This window comes from Mustelus asterias, chromosome 33 (genome assembly GCF_964213995.1).
Source record: "Mustelus asterias chromosome 33, sMusAst1.hap1.1, whole genome shotgun sequence".
Classification (NCBI taxonomy): domain Eukaryota; kingdom Metazoa; phylum Chordata; class Chondrichthyes; order Carcharhiniformes; family Triakidae; genus Mustelus; species Mustelus asterias.
The window spans coordinates 1,174,786-1,192,925 of NC_135833.1; the positions used below are offsets into that span (position 1 = coordinate 1,174,786).

General features: G+C 49.2%; 1 protein-coding gene across 1 annotated transcript in view; it reads left to right on the plus strand.

Moving 5' to 3' along the window:
- Positions 1 to 18,140, plus strand: part of LOC144481803 (ADP-ribose glycohydrolase MACROD1-like) — a 1,226,842-nt gene that overhangs the window by 1,160,850 nt on the left and 47,852 nt on the right. Inside the window, exon 8 of the mRNA XM_078200949.1 lies at positions 12,867 to 12,940. Within this exon, the coding sequence (XP_078057075.1) occupies positions 12,867 to 12,940 (74 nt within the window). The remainder of the gene's footprint in view (positions 1 to 12,866; positions 12,941 to 18,140) is intronic.

Sequence of the window (18,140 nt, forward strand, 5' to 3'; positions counted from 1 at the left end):
ATCGAGGGGTACACGTTCATAGCTCCTTGAAAGTGGAGTCACAGGTGGACAGAGTGGTGAAGAAGGCATTCGGCATGCTTGGTTTCATGGGTCAGAACATTGAATACAGGAGTTGGGACGTCTTGCTGAAGTTGTACAAGACATTAGTAAGGCCACACTTGGAATACTGTGTACAGCTCTGGTCATCCTATTATAGAAAGGATATTATTAAACTGGAAAGAGTGCAGAAAAGACTTACCAGGATGCTACCGGGACTTGAGGTTTGAGTTATAAGGAGAGGCTGGATAGACTGGAACTATTTTCCCTGGAGCGTAGGAGGCTGAGGGGTGATCTTATAGAGGTCTATAAAATAATGAGGGGCATACGTCAGTTAGATAGTCAATATCTTTTCCCAAAGGTAGGGGAGTCTAAAACTAAAGGGCATAGGTTTAAGGTGAGAGGGGAGAGATACAAAAGGGTCCGGAGGGGCAATTCTTTCACACACAGCGTGGTGAGTGTCTGGAACAAGCTGCCAGAGGCAGTAGTAGAGGCGGGTACAGTTTTGTCTTTTAGAAAGCGTTCAGACAGTTACATGGGTAAGATGGGTATAGAGGGATATGGACCAAATGCGGGCAATTGGGACTAGCTTAGTGTAAGAACTGGACGACATGGACAAGTTGGGCCGAATGGCCTGTTTCCACGCTGTAAACCTCCATAACTCTGTAACTTTATCTCCCCTGCATATTTTTATGAAGACTTCAGCCTAAGTGACAGTGATTGATTCAGTGAGCAGAAATGAAACGATACATTTGCTTCAATAATCACTCTGGATTCCACTTCAAGCCTGCATGAATTTTGCTTGGCAGGCAATAAAAGTGGCTGGAGGGATGTCATTGGGCTGTTGGTTGGATACTGACAGGAATTAGCATGCAGATTTTCTCCAGCAGACCGTACTGAGTGTACAGAAGTATTTATCGAGAGGCATTTCAGGATCTTGATTTGATTTGATTTGATTTATTATTGCCACATAGAACATAGAACAGAGAGCACAGAACAGGCCCTTCGGCCCACAATGTTGTGCCGAGCTTTATCTGAAACCAAGATCAAGCTATCCCACTCCCTATCATCCTGGTGTGCTCCATGTGCCTATCCAATAACCGCTTCAATGTTCCTAAAGTGTCTGACTCCACTATCACTGCAGGCAGTCCATTCCACACCCCAACCACTCTCTGCGTAAAGAACCTACTTCTGATATCCTCCCTATATCTCCCACCATGAACCCTATAGTTATGCCCCCTTGTAATAGCTCCATCCACCCGAGGAAATAGTCTTTGAACGTTCACTCTATCTATCCCCTTCATCATTTTATAAACCTCTATTAAGTCTCCCCTCAGCCTCCTCCGCTCCAGAGAGAACAGCCCTAGCTCCCTCAACCTTTCCTCATAAGATCTACCCTCCAAACCAGGCAGCATCCTGGTAAATCTCCACTGCACTCTTTCCAGCGCTTCCACATCCTTCTTATAGTGAGGTGACCAGAACTGCACACAATATTCCAAATGTGGTCTCACCAAGGTCCTGTACAGTTGCAGCATAACCCCACGGCTCTTAAACTCCAACCCCTGTTAATAAAAGCTGACACACTATAGGCCTTCTTCACAGCTCTATCCACTTGAGTGGCAACCTTTGGAGATCTGTGGATATGGACCCCAAGATCTCTCTGTTCCCCCACAGTCTTCAGAACCCTACCTCTGACCCTGTAATCCACATTTAAATTAGTCCTACCAAAATGAATCACCTCACATTTATCAGGGTTAAACTCCATTTGCCATTTTTCATCCCAGCTTTGCATCCTATCAATGTCTCTTTGCAGCCTACAACAGCCCTCCACCTCATCCACTACTCCACCAATCTTGGTGTCATCAGCAAATTTACTGACCCACCCTTCAGCCCCCTCCTCTAAGTCATTAATAAAAATCACAAAGAGCAGAGGACCAAGCACTGATCCCGGCGGCACTCCGCTAGCATCCTGCCTCCAATCCGAAAATTTTCCATCCACCACCACCCTCTGTCTTCGATCAGACAGCCAGTTACCTATCCAATCGGCCAACTTTCCCTCTATCCCACACCTCCTCACTTACATCATACATCATACATGTATTAGTATACAGTGAAAAGTATTGTTTCTTGCACGCTATACAGACAAAGCATACCGTTCATAGTGTACATAGGGGAGAAGGAAAGGAGAGGCCACAATATGTAGTGTTAGTCATAGCTAGGTTAGGTTAGGTGGATTGGCCATGCTAAATTGCCCCTTAGTGTCCAGAGATGTGTAGGTTAGGTGGATTGGCCATGCTAAATTGCCCCTTAAAGTCCAAAGATGTGTAGGTTAGGTGGATTGGCCATGCTAAATTGCCCCATTAGTGTCCAAAGATGTGCCGGTTAGGTGGATTGGCCATGCTAAATTGCCCCATTAGTGTCCAAAGATGTGCAGGTTAGGTGGATTGGCCATGCTAAATTGCCCCTTAATGTCCAAAGATGTGCAGGTTAGGTGGATTAACCATGGGGAAATTGCCCCTTAGTGTCCAAAGATATGCCAGTTAGGTGGATTGGCCATGCTAAATTGCCCCTTAATGTCCAAAAATGTGCAGGTAAGGTGGATTGGCCATGCTAAATTGCCCCATTAGTGTCCAAAGATGTGCCGGTTAGGTGGATTGGCCATGCTAAATTGCCCCATTAGTGTCCAAAGATGTGCAGGTTAGGTGGATTGGCCATGCTAAATTGCCCCTTAATGTCCAAAGATGTGCAGGTTAGGTGGATTGGCCATGCTAAATTGCCCCTTAATGTCCAAAGATGTGCAGGTTAGGTGGATTAACCATGGGGAAATTGCCCCTTAGTGTCCAAAGATATGCCAGTTAGGTGGATTGGCCATGCTAAATTGCCCCTTAATGTCCAAAAATGTGCAGGTAAGGTGGATTGGCCATGCTAAATTGCCCCTTAGTGTCCAAAGATGTGCAGGTTAGGTGGATTGGCCATGCTGAATTGTCCCTTAGTGTCCAAAGATGTGCGGGTAGGTGGATTGGCCATGCTGAATTGTCCCTTAGTGTCCAAAGATGTGCAGGTTAGGTGGATTGGCCATGCTAAATTGCCCCTTAGTGTTCAAAGATGTGCAGGTTTGGTGGATTGGCCATGCTAAATTGCCCCTTAGGGTCCAAAGATGTGCAGGTTAGGTGGATTGGCCATGCTAAATTGCCCCTTAGTGTCCAAAGAAGTGCAGGTTAGGTGGATTGGCCATGCTAAATTGCCCCTTAGTGTCCAAAGATGTGCAGGTTAGGTGGATTGGCCATGCTAAATTGCCCCTTAGTGTCAGGGGATTATCAGGGTAAATGCCTGGGGTTACGGGGATGGGGCCTGGGTGGGATTGTGGTGGGTGCAGGCTCGATGGGCCGAATGGCCTCTTTCTGCACTATGGTGATTCTGTGAGGGCCACATTTGCCTCCAACCCTCAAGGATCACGTTCCATCCGGGAAAAATATTGAAAGACGTGATTCAGGCAAGCTTTTATCAGTTACTGGGAACAAACAAATATCTGCCAATCGTGATGAATCTCTGCCAAGACTGCTTTTCCACTCCTCAAGTAGCTAATGAAGCATTTAACAAATAGAAATCTCCCAAATGCTGCCAAGCCAGCTGCACAAAGCTGCACCTCGTTCGGAGCAGTCCAACAAACAAGCAGGTTTGACAAACACATTACAGCGACTGATCTCCGCAAACTCCATTTGGTCCCGTTAAGCCGGGCCTAACAAGAAAAAAAGGTCAAAAGAATAAGAGCGAAATGCTGCTGGTCTGTGTGGAGTCTGCACGTTTTCCCCCGTGTCTGCGTGGGTTTCCGCCGGGTGCTCCAGTTTCCTCCCACAGTCCAAAGATGTGCAGGTTAGGTGGATTGGCCATGCTAAATTGCCCTTTAGTGTCCAAAGATGTGCAGGTTAGGTGGATTGGCCGTGCTAAATTGCCCCTTAGTGTCCAAAGATGTGCAGGTTAGGTGGATTGGCCGTGCTAAATTGCCTCTTAGTGTCCAAAGATGTACAGGTTCGGGGGATTGGCCATGCTAAATTGCCTCTTAGTGTCCAAAGATGTACAGGTTCGGGGGATTGGCCATGCTAAATTGCCCCTCAGTCTCCAAAGATGTACATGTTAGATGGATTGGCCGTGCTAAATTGCCCCTTAGTGTTCAAAGATGTGCAGGTTAGGTGGCTTGGCCATGCTAAATTGCCCCTTAGTGTCCAAAGATGTGAGGGTTAGGTGGATTGCCATGCTAAATTGCCCATTAGTGTCCAAAGATGTGCGAATTAGGTGGATTGGCCTTGCTAAATTGCCCCTTAGTGTTCAAAGATGTGCAGGTTAGGTGGATTGGCCATGCTAAATTGCCCCTTAGTGTCCAAAGATGTTCAGGTTGGGTGGATTGGCCCTTGCTAAATTGCCCCTTAGTGTCCAAAGATGTGCAGGTTGGGTGGATTGACCATGCTAAATTGCCCCTTAGTGTCCAAAGATGTTCAGGTTGGGTGGATTGGCCCTTGCTAAATTGCCCCTTAGTGTCCAAAGATGTGCAGGTTGGGTGGATTGACCATGCTAAATTGCCCCTTAGTGTCCAAAGATGTGCCAGTTAGGTGGATTGGACATGATAAACTGCCCCTGAGTGTCCAAAGATATGCAGGTTAGGGAGATTGGCCATGCTAAATTGTCCCTTAGTGTCCTAAGATATGCAGGTTAGGGGATTGGCCATGCAAAATTGCCTCTTAGTGTCCAAAGAGGGGCTGGTTAGGTGGATTGGCCATGCTAAATTGCCCCTTAGTGTCCAAAGATGTGCAGGTTAGGTGGATTGGCCATGCAAAATTGCCCCTTAGTGTCGAAAGATGTGCGGGTTAGGTGGATTGGCCATGCTAAATTGCCCCTTAGTGTCCAAAGATGTGCTGGTTAGGTGGATTGGCCATGCTAAATTTCCCCTTAGTATTCAAAGGTGTGCAGGTTAAGTGGATTGGCCGTGCTAAATTGCCCACCGACGCTCAGTAGCAGCAGTGTGTACTATCTACAAGACGGACTGCAGAAATTCACCAAAGATCCTTAGACAGCATCTTCCAAACCCACGACCACTTCCACCTAGAAGGACAAGGGCAGCAGATAAATGGGAACATCCTCACCTGCATGTTCCCAGTCTGCCCTACATGTGACTCCAGAGCCACAGCAATGTGGTTGACTCTCAACTGCCCTCCAAGGGGCAACTAGGGATGGGCAATAAATGCTGGCCCGGCCAGCGACGCCCATGTCCCACGAATGAATGCATAAAGAATTTCCCTCGGCCTCGATTACTGTCGATATCGCTCCTTGGTGAACCACTCTGCGCAGAACTCCGCAAGTGGCAGAAATCCCTGGTGAGATAACAGTTTCAGTTAGCATTTTAAGTGCAAATTTTCCTGTCATTTTTCCAATATTCAGCTGGGTTCATGAATATGGATCACGTTTGTGCTTTGCCACTCACTCCGCAGTGTTTCTGTACATTGATAATTCTGAATAAGGCAGAATAATGTAGTTTAAGTATAATGGACCTGATAAATAAATTGGAATAGAAATAAGCAGGGCCAACGGTTTAATCTGTGGTGATTGACAGGCTTGGGTAGAAAACAAAACAAGCAGTCCCAAACCTCATTATCATGTCGGCATTGTCTCATTTACAAGTGGAGAAACTTCTCGCTAATGTCTTACAGCGAGGATTTTTTTTTTGCGGTGTCTCTTCTCGAGGCGTTGGGCTGGAAATTAGGCCGTGAAGCGATTGTTTTTCTCAAAGGCCGTGAGGCCTCCTCAGTTTTCAAAGATGGCGGACAGAAAGCACTCTTCCAAAATGGCCACTGCCTAATATCCAGATCAGGCTCTGCACTGCCTCGAGGAGTGGTGGTGAGTTGTGAGGTATGGAGGGTGACCACACCCTGGTCCGGAGGGTTTGAGGTACGAGGATAAACGTGGGTTGTTTTCACTGGAAAGACGGAGGCTGAGGGGAGACCTGATAGAGGTCGACAGAATTATGAGAGCATCCCTACAATGCAGAAGGAGGCCATTCGGCCCATCGAGTCTGCACCGACCACAATCCCACCCAGACCCTATTCCCGTAACCCCACATATTTACCCTGCTAATCTCCCTGACACGAAGTGGCAATTTAGCATGGCCAATCCACCTAATCCGCACATCTTTGGACACTGAGGGGCAATTTAGCATGGCCAATCCACCTAACCTGCACATCTTTGGACACTCAGGGGCAATTTAGCATGGCCAATCCACCTAACCTACACATCTTTGGACTGTGGGAGGAAATCGGAGCACCCAGACGAAACCCAGGCAGACACGGGTTGAACGTGCAGACTCTGCACAGACAGTGACTCGAGGCCGGAATCGAACCCAGGTCCCTGGCACTGTGAGGCAGCAGTGCTAACCACCATGCCACCATGCCACATAGAAAGGATGCATAGCCAGAGGTTTTTTCCCAGGGTTTGGTTTGATTTGATTTATTATTGTCACATGTATTAACATACAGTGAAAAGTATTGTTTCTTGCGCGCTATACAGACAAAGCATACCGTTCATAGAGAAGGAAAGGAGAGAGTGCAGAATGTAGTGTTACAGTCATAGCTAGGGTGTGGGGAAAGATCAACTGAATGCGAGGTAGGTCCATTCAAAAGTCTGACAGCAGCAGGGAAGAAGCTGTTCTTGAGTCAGTCGCTACGTGACCTCAGACTTTTGTATCTTTTTCCCCGACGGAAGAAGGTGGAAGAGAGAATGCCCGGGGTGCGTGGGGTCCTTAATTATGCTGGCTGCTTTTCCCCGAGGCAGCGGGAAGTGTAGACAGAGTCAATGGATGGGAGGCTGGTTTGCGTGATGGGATTGGGCTACATTCACGACCTTTTGTAGTTCCTTGCGGTCTTGGGCAGAGCAGGAGCCCCATACCAAGCTGTGATACAACCCGAAAGAACGCTTTCTATGGTGCACCTGTAAAGGTTGGTACGAGTCGTAGCTGGCATGCCGAATTTCCTTTTGGCTCCAAGAGGAGGTGATGGCCCAGTGGTATTATCACTAGACTATTAATCCAGAAACTCAGCTAATGTTCTGGGGGACCCGGGTTCGAATCCCGCCACGGCAGATGGTGGAATTTGAATTCAATGAATAATATCTGGAATTAAGAATCTACTGATGACCCATTGTCGGAAAAACCCATCTGGTTCACTAATGTCCTTTAGGGAAGGAAATCTGCCGGCTTACCCTGGTCTGGCCACCTGCGCCAATATGCGGTTTCTATCCCTCTGTTCTCCCATTCATGCGTCTATCAAGATACGCCTTAAATGTTGCTAATGTGCCTGCTTCCACCACCTCCTCTGGCAGCGCGTTCCAGGCACCCACCACCCTCTGCGTGAGAAACTTCCCCCGCACATCTCCCTTACACTTTCCCCCTTGAACCTGGTTTTTTTTATTCATTCGTGGGACATGGGTGTCGCTGGCTGGGCCCAGCATTTATTGCCCATCCCTCATTGCCCTTGGAGGGCAGTTGAGAATCAACCACATTGCTGTGGCTCTGGAGTCACATGTAGGCCAGACCGGGGTAAGGACGGCAGATTTCCTTCCCTAAAGGGAACCAGATGGGTTCTTCCGACAATGGGTCATCAGTAGATTCTTAATTCCAGATATTTTTTATTGAATTCAGATTCCACCATCTGCCGTGGTGGGATTCGAACCCGGGTCCCCCGGAACATTCGCTGAGTTTCTGGATTAATAGTCTAGCGATAATATCACGAGGCATCGCCCAATAAGTAAATGAAAAACTGCACACACTGTCGAAGAAGGGTGAGATATATTAGAGAGTGAAGTGTGTCACATAATAGAGTACATAACATGGGGTATCAGAGAAAGAGAAGAATCAGCAAGTGGAGTGGTTCATATGAGGGAATGGCAGGAGAGTCCCCGTACCCCTTTGTCCCCCAACTCCTCCTCCATAGAATCCCTGCAGTACAGAAAGAGGCCATTCGGCCCATCGAGTCTGCACCGACCACAATCCCACCCAGGCCCTATTCCTGTAACCCCACACATTTACCCTACTAATCTCCCTGACACTAAGGGGTAATTTAGCATGGCCAATCCCCCTAACCTGCACATCTTTGGACACTAAGGGGCAATTTAGCATGACCAATCCACCTAACCTGCACATCTTTGGACACTAAGGGGCAATTTAGCATGACCAATCCACCTAACCTGCACATCTTTGGACACTAAGGGGCAATTTAGCATGGCCAATCCCCCTAACCTGCACATCTTTGGACACTAAGGGGCAATTTAGCATGACCAATCCACCCAACCTGCACATCTTTGGACACTAAGGGGCAATTTAGCATGGCCAATCCATCTAACCTGCACATCTTTGGACACTAAGGGGCAATTTAGCATGGCCAATCCACCTAACCTGCACATCTTTGGACACTAAGGGGCAATTTAGCATGGCCAATCCACCTAACCTGAACACCTTTGGACACTAAGGGACAATTTAGCATGGCCAATCCACCTAACCAGCCCCTCTTTGGACACTAAGGGGCAATTTAGCATGGCCAATCCACCTAACCGGCACATCTTTGGACACTAAGGGGCAATTTAGCATGGCCAATCCACCTAACCTGCACATCTTTGGATTGTGGGAGGAAACCAGAGCACCCGGAGGAAACCCACGCAGACACGGGGAGAACGTGCAGACTCCACACAGACAGTGACCTGAAGCTGGAATCGAACCCGGGTCCCTGGCGAATTTTCACAGTGTTAATATAAGCCCACTTGTGACAATAAATAAACTTTAACAGCACTTGCCTCATTTGGGGAAAAAGGTGGCCTTTCGTCTCATCCTGCCTGTGCTAACTCTTTGAAAAGACTCTCTGTCCACCTAGCCATAGTATGTGGTGCTCCCCCAACCCCCGTGTCTGCGTGGGTTTCCTCCGGGTGCTCCAGTTTCCTCCCACAGTCCGAAAGACGTGCAGGTTAGGTGCTAAATTCTCCCTCAGTGTAACCCAAACAGGCACCGGAGTGTGGCGACTGGGGGGTTTTCACAGTAACTTCATTGCAGTGTGAATGTAAGTCTACCTGTGACACTAATAAATAAACTTTACTTCAACTTTTTGCTTCTTTTTATGTATCTTGGGAGCGTGCAAGCTCTGACTCTCCACCCTATCTACTGTGCCTCTCATCATTTTGTAGACTTCAATCAGGTCTCCCCTCAGTCTCCATCTTTCCAGTGAAAACAACCCGAGTTTATCCAACCTCTCCTCGTAAACAACACACTTATGGGCGGCATGGTGGCACAGTGGGGTTAGCGCTGCTGCCCCACAGCGCCAGGGACCCGGGTTCGATTCCCGGCTTGGGTCACGGTCTGTGCGGAGTCTGCATGTTCTCCCCATGTCTGCGTGGGTTTCCTCCGGGTGCTCCAGTTTCCTCCCACACTCAAAAGATGTGCAGGTTAGGAGGATTGGCCATGTTAAATTGCCCCTTAGTGTCCAAAGATGTGCGAATTAGGTGGATTGGCCAGGCTAAATTGCCCCTTAGTGTCCAAAGATGTGCGGGTTAGGTGGATTGGCCATGCTAAATTGCCCCTTAGTGTCCAAAGATGTGCGGGTTAGGTGGATTGGCCATGCTAAATTGCCCATTAGTGTCCAAAGATGTGCAGGTTAGGTGGATTGGCCATGCTAAATTGCCCCTTAGTGTCCAAAGATGTGCGGGTTAGGTGGATTGGCCGTGCTAAATTGCCCCTTAGTGTCCAAAGATGTGTAGGTTAGGTGGATTGGCCAAGCTAAGTTGCCCATTAGTGTCCAAAGATGTGCAGGTTAGGTGGATTGGCCATGCTAAATTGCCCCTTAGTGTCGAAAGATGTGCGGGTTAGGTGGATTGGCCATGCTAAATTGCCCCTTAGTGTCGAAAGATGTGTGGGTTAGGTGGATTGGCCATGCTAAATTGCCCCTTAGTGTCGAAAGATGTGTAGGTTAGGTGGATTGGCCAAGCTAAGTTGCCCCTTAGTGTCAGGCGGATTAGAGGGGTGTATGCGTGGGGTTGCGGGGATAGGGTCTGGATGGGATTGTGGTCGGTGCAGGCTCGATGGGCTGAATGGCCTCCTTCTGCACTGTAGGGTTTCTATGATTCAAGCTCACTTTTCGTTATGCACTATATGATGGCAATAAAATTGAATTGGATTGAGAGTTGTGGCATTTCAGAGTGAAGGAGGTGATATTTCAGAGTTAGGGGAGTAAATGGGAATGTGTGTGGGCCGTGGTAGATTACTGTCTGTCACAACCCACGCATTGCCACTTACTCCACAACACTCCCCTAACTCTGAAATAGTGAGTTACACCGGGATGCAGCAGGACATGTTACAATGAAGGACTGCCACTGGTCTTTAAAATTGTCAAGGGTTTATGATGTAGACGTGACGGAATTGCAAGTCAGTGGCACAGTGGTTAGCGCTGCCGCCTCACAGCGCCAGGGACCCGGGTTCGATTCCCGGCTTGGGTCACTGTCTGTGCGGAGTCTGCTCATTCTCCCCCGTGTCTGCGCGGGTTTCCTCCCACAGTCCGAAAGACGTGCTAGTTAGGGTGGATTGGCCGTGCTAAATTCTCCCTCAGTGTAACCCGAACAGGCGCCAGAGTGTGGCGACTAGGGGAATTTCACAGTAACTTCATTGCAGTGTTAATGTAAGCCTACTTGTGACACGAATAAATACACTTTATGTTCCAGCCATATAAGACTTTAGTTAGGCCGCATTTGGAGTATTGCGTGCAGTTCTGGTCGCCACACTACCAGAAGGACGTGGAAGCTTTGGAGAGAGTGCAAAGCAGGTTCACCAGGATGTTGCCTGGTCTCGAGGGTGTTGGCTATGAGGAGAGGTTGGATAAACTGGGACTGTTTTCACTGGAAAGACGGAGGCTGAGGGGAGACCTGGTCTACAAAATTATGAGTGGCGTAGACAGGGTGGATAGTCAGAGGCTTTTTCCCCAGGGTGGAAGTGTCGACTACAAGGGGGGCACAGGGTTCAAGGTGAGAGGGGGGAAAGTTTAAGGGAGATGTGCGGGGGGAGTTTTTCATGCAGAGAGTGGTGGGTGCCTGGAACGCGCTGCCAGAGGAGGTGGTGGAAGCGGACACATTAGCAACATTTGAGGTGCAGACGCATGAGCGGGGAGGCGATCAGAGGGATAGAAACCATGTGTGGGCAATAAATTAAAGTTTAAAGTTTATTTATTAGTGCCACAAGTCGGCTTACATTAACACTGCAATGAAGTTACTGTGAAAATCCCCTAGTCGCCCACACTCCGGCGCCTGTTCAGGTAACACCGAGGGAGAATTTAGCGCGGCCAACGCACCCTAACCAGCGGGCCGCTGGGGAACCCGCCACGGGTGGGGTGTTGCCTTCGGCGGAATTGGAAGATCCCACCAGCGGTAAGGACTGGAAAATCCCAGCCAGAGAGTGTTACCGAGAGTGGTGAGAGATATATAAGCGAGTGTGAGGGTGGCGCAGTGGGTTAGCACTGCTGCCTCACAGCGCCAGGGACCCGGGTTCGATTCCCGGCTTGGGTCACTGTCTGTGTGGAGTCTGCGCGTTCTCCCCGTGTCTGCGTGGGTTTCCTCCGGGTGCTCTGGCTTCCTCCCACAGTGCGAAAGATGTGCGGGTTAGGTGGATCGGCCATGCAAAATTGCCCCTTAGTGTCCAAAGATGTGCGGGTTAGGGGGATTGGCCATGCTACGTTGCCCCTTAGTGTCCAAAGATGTGTAGGTCAGGTGGATTGGCCATTCTAAATTGTCCCTTAGTGTCCAACGATGTGCAGGTTAGATGAATTGGCCATGCTAAATTGTCCCTTAGTGTCCAAAAATGTGTACATTCGGTGGATTGGCCATGCTAAATTGTCCCTTGGTGTCCAAAGATGTGCCGGTTAGACGGATTGGCCATGCTAAATTGCCCCTTAGTGTCCATAGATGTGCAGGTTAGGTGAATTGGCTATGCTAAATTGTCCCTTAGTGTCCAAAAATGTGTATGTTCGGTGGATTGGCCATGCTAAATTGTCCCTTGGTGTCCAAAGATGTGCCGGTTAGACGGATTGGCCATGCTAAATTGCCCCTTAGTGTCCAAAGATGTGCAGGTTAGGTGGATTGGCCATGCTAAATTGCCCCTTAGTGTCCAACGATGTGCAGGTTAGGTGAATTGGCCATGCTAAATTGTCCCTTAGTGTCCAAAAATGTGTATGTTCGGTGGATTGGCCATGCTAAATTGCCCCTTAGTGTCAGGAAGATTAGCAGGGTAAAGACTTGAGATTAGGGCCTGGGTGGGATTGTTGTTGGTGCAGTCTCGATGGGCTGAATGGCTAGTCACCCTGACACTAAGGGGCAATTTAGCACGGCCAATCCACCTAACCCGCACATCGTTCGGACTGTGGGAGGAAACCGGAGCACCCGCAGACACGGGGGGAGAACGTGCAGACTCCGCACAGACAGTGACCCGAGGCCGGGAATCGAACCCGGGTCCCTGGCGCTGTGAGGCAGCAGCGCTAACTCACTGTGCCACCCGTGAATTTGTGAATTTGAACGGCGGGGTAAACCTGGCTCCAGCTCTCAATTAGAATATTTAGTGAGGTAATCCTTCAGGTTAACTCTGCAGTGGTGTGGGGTGGACATGGAGGATTTGGGAGGACCTGGCAGCGGAGTGCACAGGCTAGGTCTTGTTTCGGGACATTGAAGGTGCAAGGACTGGCCTGGTTCGACCACAAACATTCAGTATCAAGGTGTTAACTTCTCTCAAGCATTTCATTAACTGTCCTTTATTCTACACGCAGGTTATCCCAACGGACAGGCTGCAGAAACTGTCTTAAAGACTGTCAGAGAGTATCTGGAGGAACATAAAGACTCAGTAAGTCCCCAGACAGATAAAATCCGATCACAGACAGGTTGGACTTCTCGCTACGGCAGCTATTAAACTCCAGCCTCAGACTGACAAGCACCGAGTGAATTGGCTGAAGGAGAGGCGTGAGAGCCATTTGCGCTCTGCTTCCCTGAAGCCGGGGAACTTGGCACATGCGGGCATTCCTGCGGTTGCACGTGGCCTAGTCTCCCCTGTCCGCCTCACATCAGACAAGCTACGTCTCCAAATGTCCTCAGAGAGAAAACAGCATTGAAAGTGACAAACATGTTCACTTCCCTGGTATTGGAAAGCTACCTTGATAACCCAGACGCACCAGGCATCTCCGCTCTGACCCTGATCTGTACAATCCACTTTAAATCTCAGTGCTGACCACGGTCATAGAATCGTAGAATCCCGACAGGAGGCCATTCGGCCCATCGAGCCCGCGCCGACAACAATCCCACCCGGGCACTATCCCCAACGCAATCCACCTGACCCGCGCATCTTTGGAGGGTGGGAGGAAATTGGAGCACCCGGAGGAAATGGGTGGGGCGGCACGGTGGCACATCGGTTAGCACTGCTGCCTCACAGCGCCAGGGACCCGGGTTCGATTCCCGGCTTGGGTCACTGTCTGTGCGGAGTCTGCACATTCTCCCCGTGTCTGCGTGGGTTTCCGTCGGGTGCTCCAGTTTCCTCCGTCGGTCCAAACATGTGCAAGTTACGTGGATTGGCCATGCTAAATTGCCCCTTAGTGTCCCAAGATGTGCAGGTTAGGTGGATTGGCCATGCTAAATTGCCCCTTAGTGTCCAAAGATGTGCAGGTTAGGTGGATTGGCCATGCTAAATTGCCCCTTAGTGTCCAAAGATGTGCCGATTAGGTGGATTGGCCATACTAAATTGCCCCTCAGTGTCCAAAGATGTACGATTAGGTAGATTGGCCATGCTAAATTGCACCTCAGTGTCCAAAGATGTGAAGGTTAGATGGATTGACATGTTAAATTGTCCCTTAGTGTCCAAGGATGTGCAGGTCAGGTGGATTGGCCATGCTAAATTGCCCCTTAGTGTCCAATGATGTGCAGGTTAGGTGGATTGGCCATGCTAAATTGCCCCTTAGTGTCCAAAGATGTGCAGGTTAGATGGATTGACCATGTTAAATTGCCCCTTAGTGTCCAAAGATGTGCAGGTTAGATGGATTGACCATGTTAAATTGTCCCTTAGTGTCCAAAGATGTGCGGGTCAGGTGGATTGGCCATGCTAAATTGCCCCTTAGTGTCCAATGATGTGCAGGTTAGGTGGATTGGCCATGCTAAATTGCCCCTTAGTGTCCAAAGATGTGCAGGTTAGATGGATTGACCATGTTAAATTGTCCCTTAGTGTCCAAAGATGTGCAGGTTAGGTGGATTGGCCATGCTAAATTGCCCCTTAGTGTCCAAAGATGTGCAGGTTAGGTGGATTGGCCATGCTAAATTGCCCCTTAGTGTCCAAAGATGTGCAGGTTAGATGGATTGACCATGTTAAATTGTCCCTTAGTGTCCAAAGATGTGCAGGTTAGGTGGATTGGCCATGCTAAATTGCCCCTTAGTGTCCAAAGATGTGCAGGTTAGGTGGATTGGCCATGCTAAATTGCCCCTTAGTGTTCAAAGATGTGCAGGTTAGGGGGATTGGCCATGCTAAATTGCCCCTTAGTGTCAGGGGGATTAGCAGGGATTGTTGCTGGTGCAGACTCGATGGGCCGAATGCCCTCCTCTGCACTGTAGGGATTCTATGTGTGCCTATGGTGGATGGGATGCCAATCAAGCGGGTTGCTCTGCCTTAGATGATGCCGAACATTGTGAGTGTTGGTGGAACAAGTTACCTCGTCCAGGAAAGTGGGAGGTATTCCAGCGCACTCCTGACTCAGATGGAAATGGGATCAGGGACAACTGTTTTTTTTAATTCATTCCTGGGACATGGGCGTCGCTGGCTGGGCCCAGCATTTATTGCCCATCCCTAGTTGCCCTTGGAGGGCAGTTGAGAGTCAACCACATTGCCGTGGCTCTGGAGTCACATGTAGGCCAGACCGGGGTAAGGACGGCAGATTTCCTTCCCTAAAGGACATTAGTGAATCAGATGCGTTTTTCCGACAATCGACAATGGTTTCATGGTCATCAGTAGATTCTTAATTCCAGATATTTTTTTACCGAATTCAAATTCCGCCATCTGCCGTGGCGGGGATTCGAACCCAGGTCCCCCAGAACATTAGCTGAGTTTCTGGATTAATTAATGTTTAAAGTTTACTTATTGGTATCACAAGTAAGCTTACATTCACACTGCAATGAAGTTACTGTGAAAATCCCCCAGTCGCCACACTCCAGCGCCTGTTCGGGTTACACTGAGGGAGAATTTAACACCGAACCAGCACGTCTTTCGGAATGTGGGAGGAAACCTGGGCACCCGGAGGAAACCCACACAGACATGGGGAGAATGTGCAGACTCCGCACAGACAGTAACCCAAGCCGGGAATCGAACCCTGGTCCCTGGCGCTGCGAGGCAGCAGTGCTAACCACTGTGTAACCATGCCACCCCGAGCCGAGTGGTAATACCACTAGGCCATCATCTCCCCTGTGCTGCCTTCTGAATTCGACTGACCTCATGCATACAGAAAAGTACCTTGGGAAAGGTGCTAAACAAAATGGCTTATGGAACCACACTTTGATTCTAAGAAGTGGGAATAGATTATCTACATCCACTACAATACTCTGATAGCTTTGAATCACAAAATAAACCACAAGTGGTGGCGGCACGGTGGCACAGTGGGTTAGCACTGCTGCCTCACAGCGCCAGGGACCCGGGTTCGATTCCCGGCTTGGGTCACTGTCTGTGTGGAGTTTGCACGTTCTCCCCCGTGTCTCTGTGGGTTTCCTCCGGGTTCTCCAGTTTCCTCCCGCAGTCCAAAAGACATGCGGGATAGGTGGATTGGCCATGCTAAATTGCTCCTTAGTGTCAGGGGGATTAGCGAGGGTAAAGTGTGGAGTTTGCACATTCTCCACATGTCTGCATGGGTTTAATGGAATAGAATCCCTACAGTGCAGAAGGAGGCCATTTGGTCCAACGAGCCTGCACCGATGACTATCTCACCCAGGCTAATCCCCCTGACACAAAGGGACAGCCAATCCACCTAACTCACACATTTTTGGACACTAAGGGACAATTTAGCATGGCCAATCCACCTAACCCGCACATCTTTGGACACTAATGGGCAATTTACCATGGCCAATCTACCTAACCTACACATCTTTGGACACTAATGGGCAATTTACCATGGCCAATCCACCTAACCTACACATCTTTGGACACTAATGGGCAATTTAGCATGGCCAATCCACCTAACCTACACATCTTTGGACACTAATGGGCAATTTAGCATGGCCAATCCACCTAACCCGCACATCTTTGGACACTAAGGGACAATTTAGCATGGCCAATCCACCTAACCCACACATCTTTGGACACTAAGGGGCAATTTAGCATGGCCAATCCACCTAACCCGCACATCTTTGGACACTAAGGGACAATTTAGCATGGCCAATCCACCTAACCCACACATCTTTGGACACTAAGGGGCAATTTAGCATGGCCAATCCACCTAACCCGCACATCTTTGGACACTAATGGGCAATTTAGCATGGCCAATCCACCTGACCTACACATCTTTGGACACTAATGGGCAATTTAGCATGGCCAATCCACCTAACCCGCACATCTTTGGACACTAAGGGACAATTTAGCATGGCCAATCCACCTAACCCACACATCTTTGGACACTAAGGGGCAATTTAGCACGGCCAATCCACCTAACCCGCACATCTTTGGACACTAAGGGACAATTTAGCATGGCCAATCTACCTAATCTGCTTAGCACTGCTGCCTGACAGCACCAGGGACCCGGGTTCGATTCTCGGCTTGGGTCACTGTCTGTGTGGAGTCTGCACGTTCTCCCCCGTGTCTGCGTGGGTTTCCTCCGGATGCTCCGGTTTCCTCCCACAGTCTGAAAGATGAGCTGGTTGGGTGCATTGGCCGTGCTAAATTGTCCCTTGGTGTCAGGGGGATTAGCAGGGTAAATATCTGGAGTTACGGGGATAGGGCCTGGGTGGGATTGTGGTCGGTGCAGACTCGATGGGCCGAATGGCCTCCTTCTGTACTGTGGGGATTCTAAATACTGAACTGAAGTCGTCAAATTGAATTTGTAATTTTAAGTCAGGACACCCGTTGGCCGGACTACATTCACTGTCCCGGCTTGAGACAGTTCACACCTTTTTAACTTGTACTTAACCCTCTCTCCACTTGCACTGTCTGCACCTGTAAAGATTTGATTACAATCTGGAAGAACTAATGTAGGGGGCCATGCATTTTGGAAGAAATAATGTAGGGAGGAGTTATACAATAAAGGGCAGAGCCATCAAGAGTATAGAAACACAGAGGGACCTAGGTGTGCAAGTCCACAAATCCTTGAAGGTGGCAGCACAGGTGGAGAAGGTGGTGAAGAAGGTATATGGTATGCTTGCCTTTATGGGACGGGGTATAGAGTATAAAAGCTGGAGTCTGATGATGCAGCTGTATAGAACGCTGGTTAGGCCACATTTGGAGTACTGCATCCAGTTCTGGTCGCCGCACTACCAGAAGGACGTGGAGGCTTTAGAGAGAGTGCAGAGAAGGTTTACCAGGATGTTGCCTGGTATGGAGGGTCTTAGCTATGAGGAGAGATTGGGTAAACTGGGCTTGTTCTCCTTGGAAAGACGGAGAATGAGGGGAGACCTAATCGAGGTGTACAAGATTATGAAGGGTATAGATAGGGTGAACAGTGGGAGGCTTTTTCCCAGGTCGGAGGTGACGATCACGAGGGGTCACGGGCTCAAGGTGAGAGGGGCGAGGTATAACTCAGACATCAGAGGGGCATTTTTTACACAGAGGGTGGTGGGGGAGCCTGGTATGCGCTGCCAAGTAGGGTGGTGGAGGCAGACACGCTGGCATCGTTTAAGACTTACCTGGATAGCCACATGAGCAGTCTGGGAATGGAGGGATACAAACGAACGGTCTAGTTGGACCAATGAACGGCACAGGCTTGGAGGGCCGAAGGGCCTGTTTCCTGTGCTGTACTGTTCTTTGTACTGTACTGTATCTGTAAAGACTCGCATTCCAACTATTACCTTGCAATTGTGTCTGTGTCTAT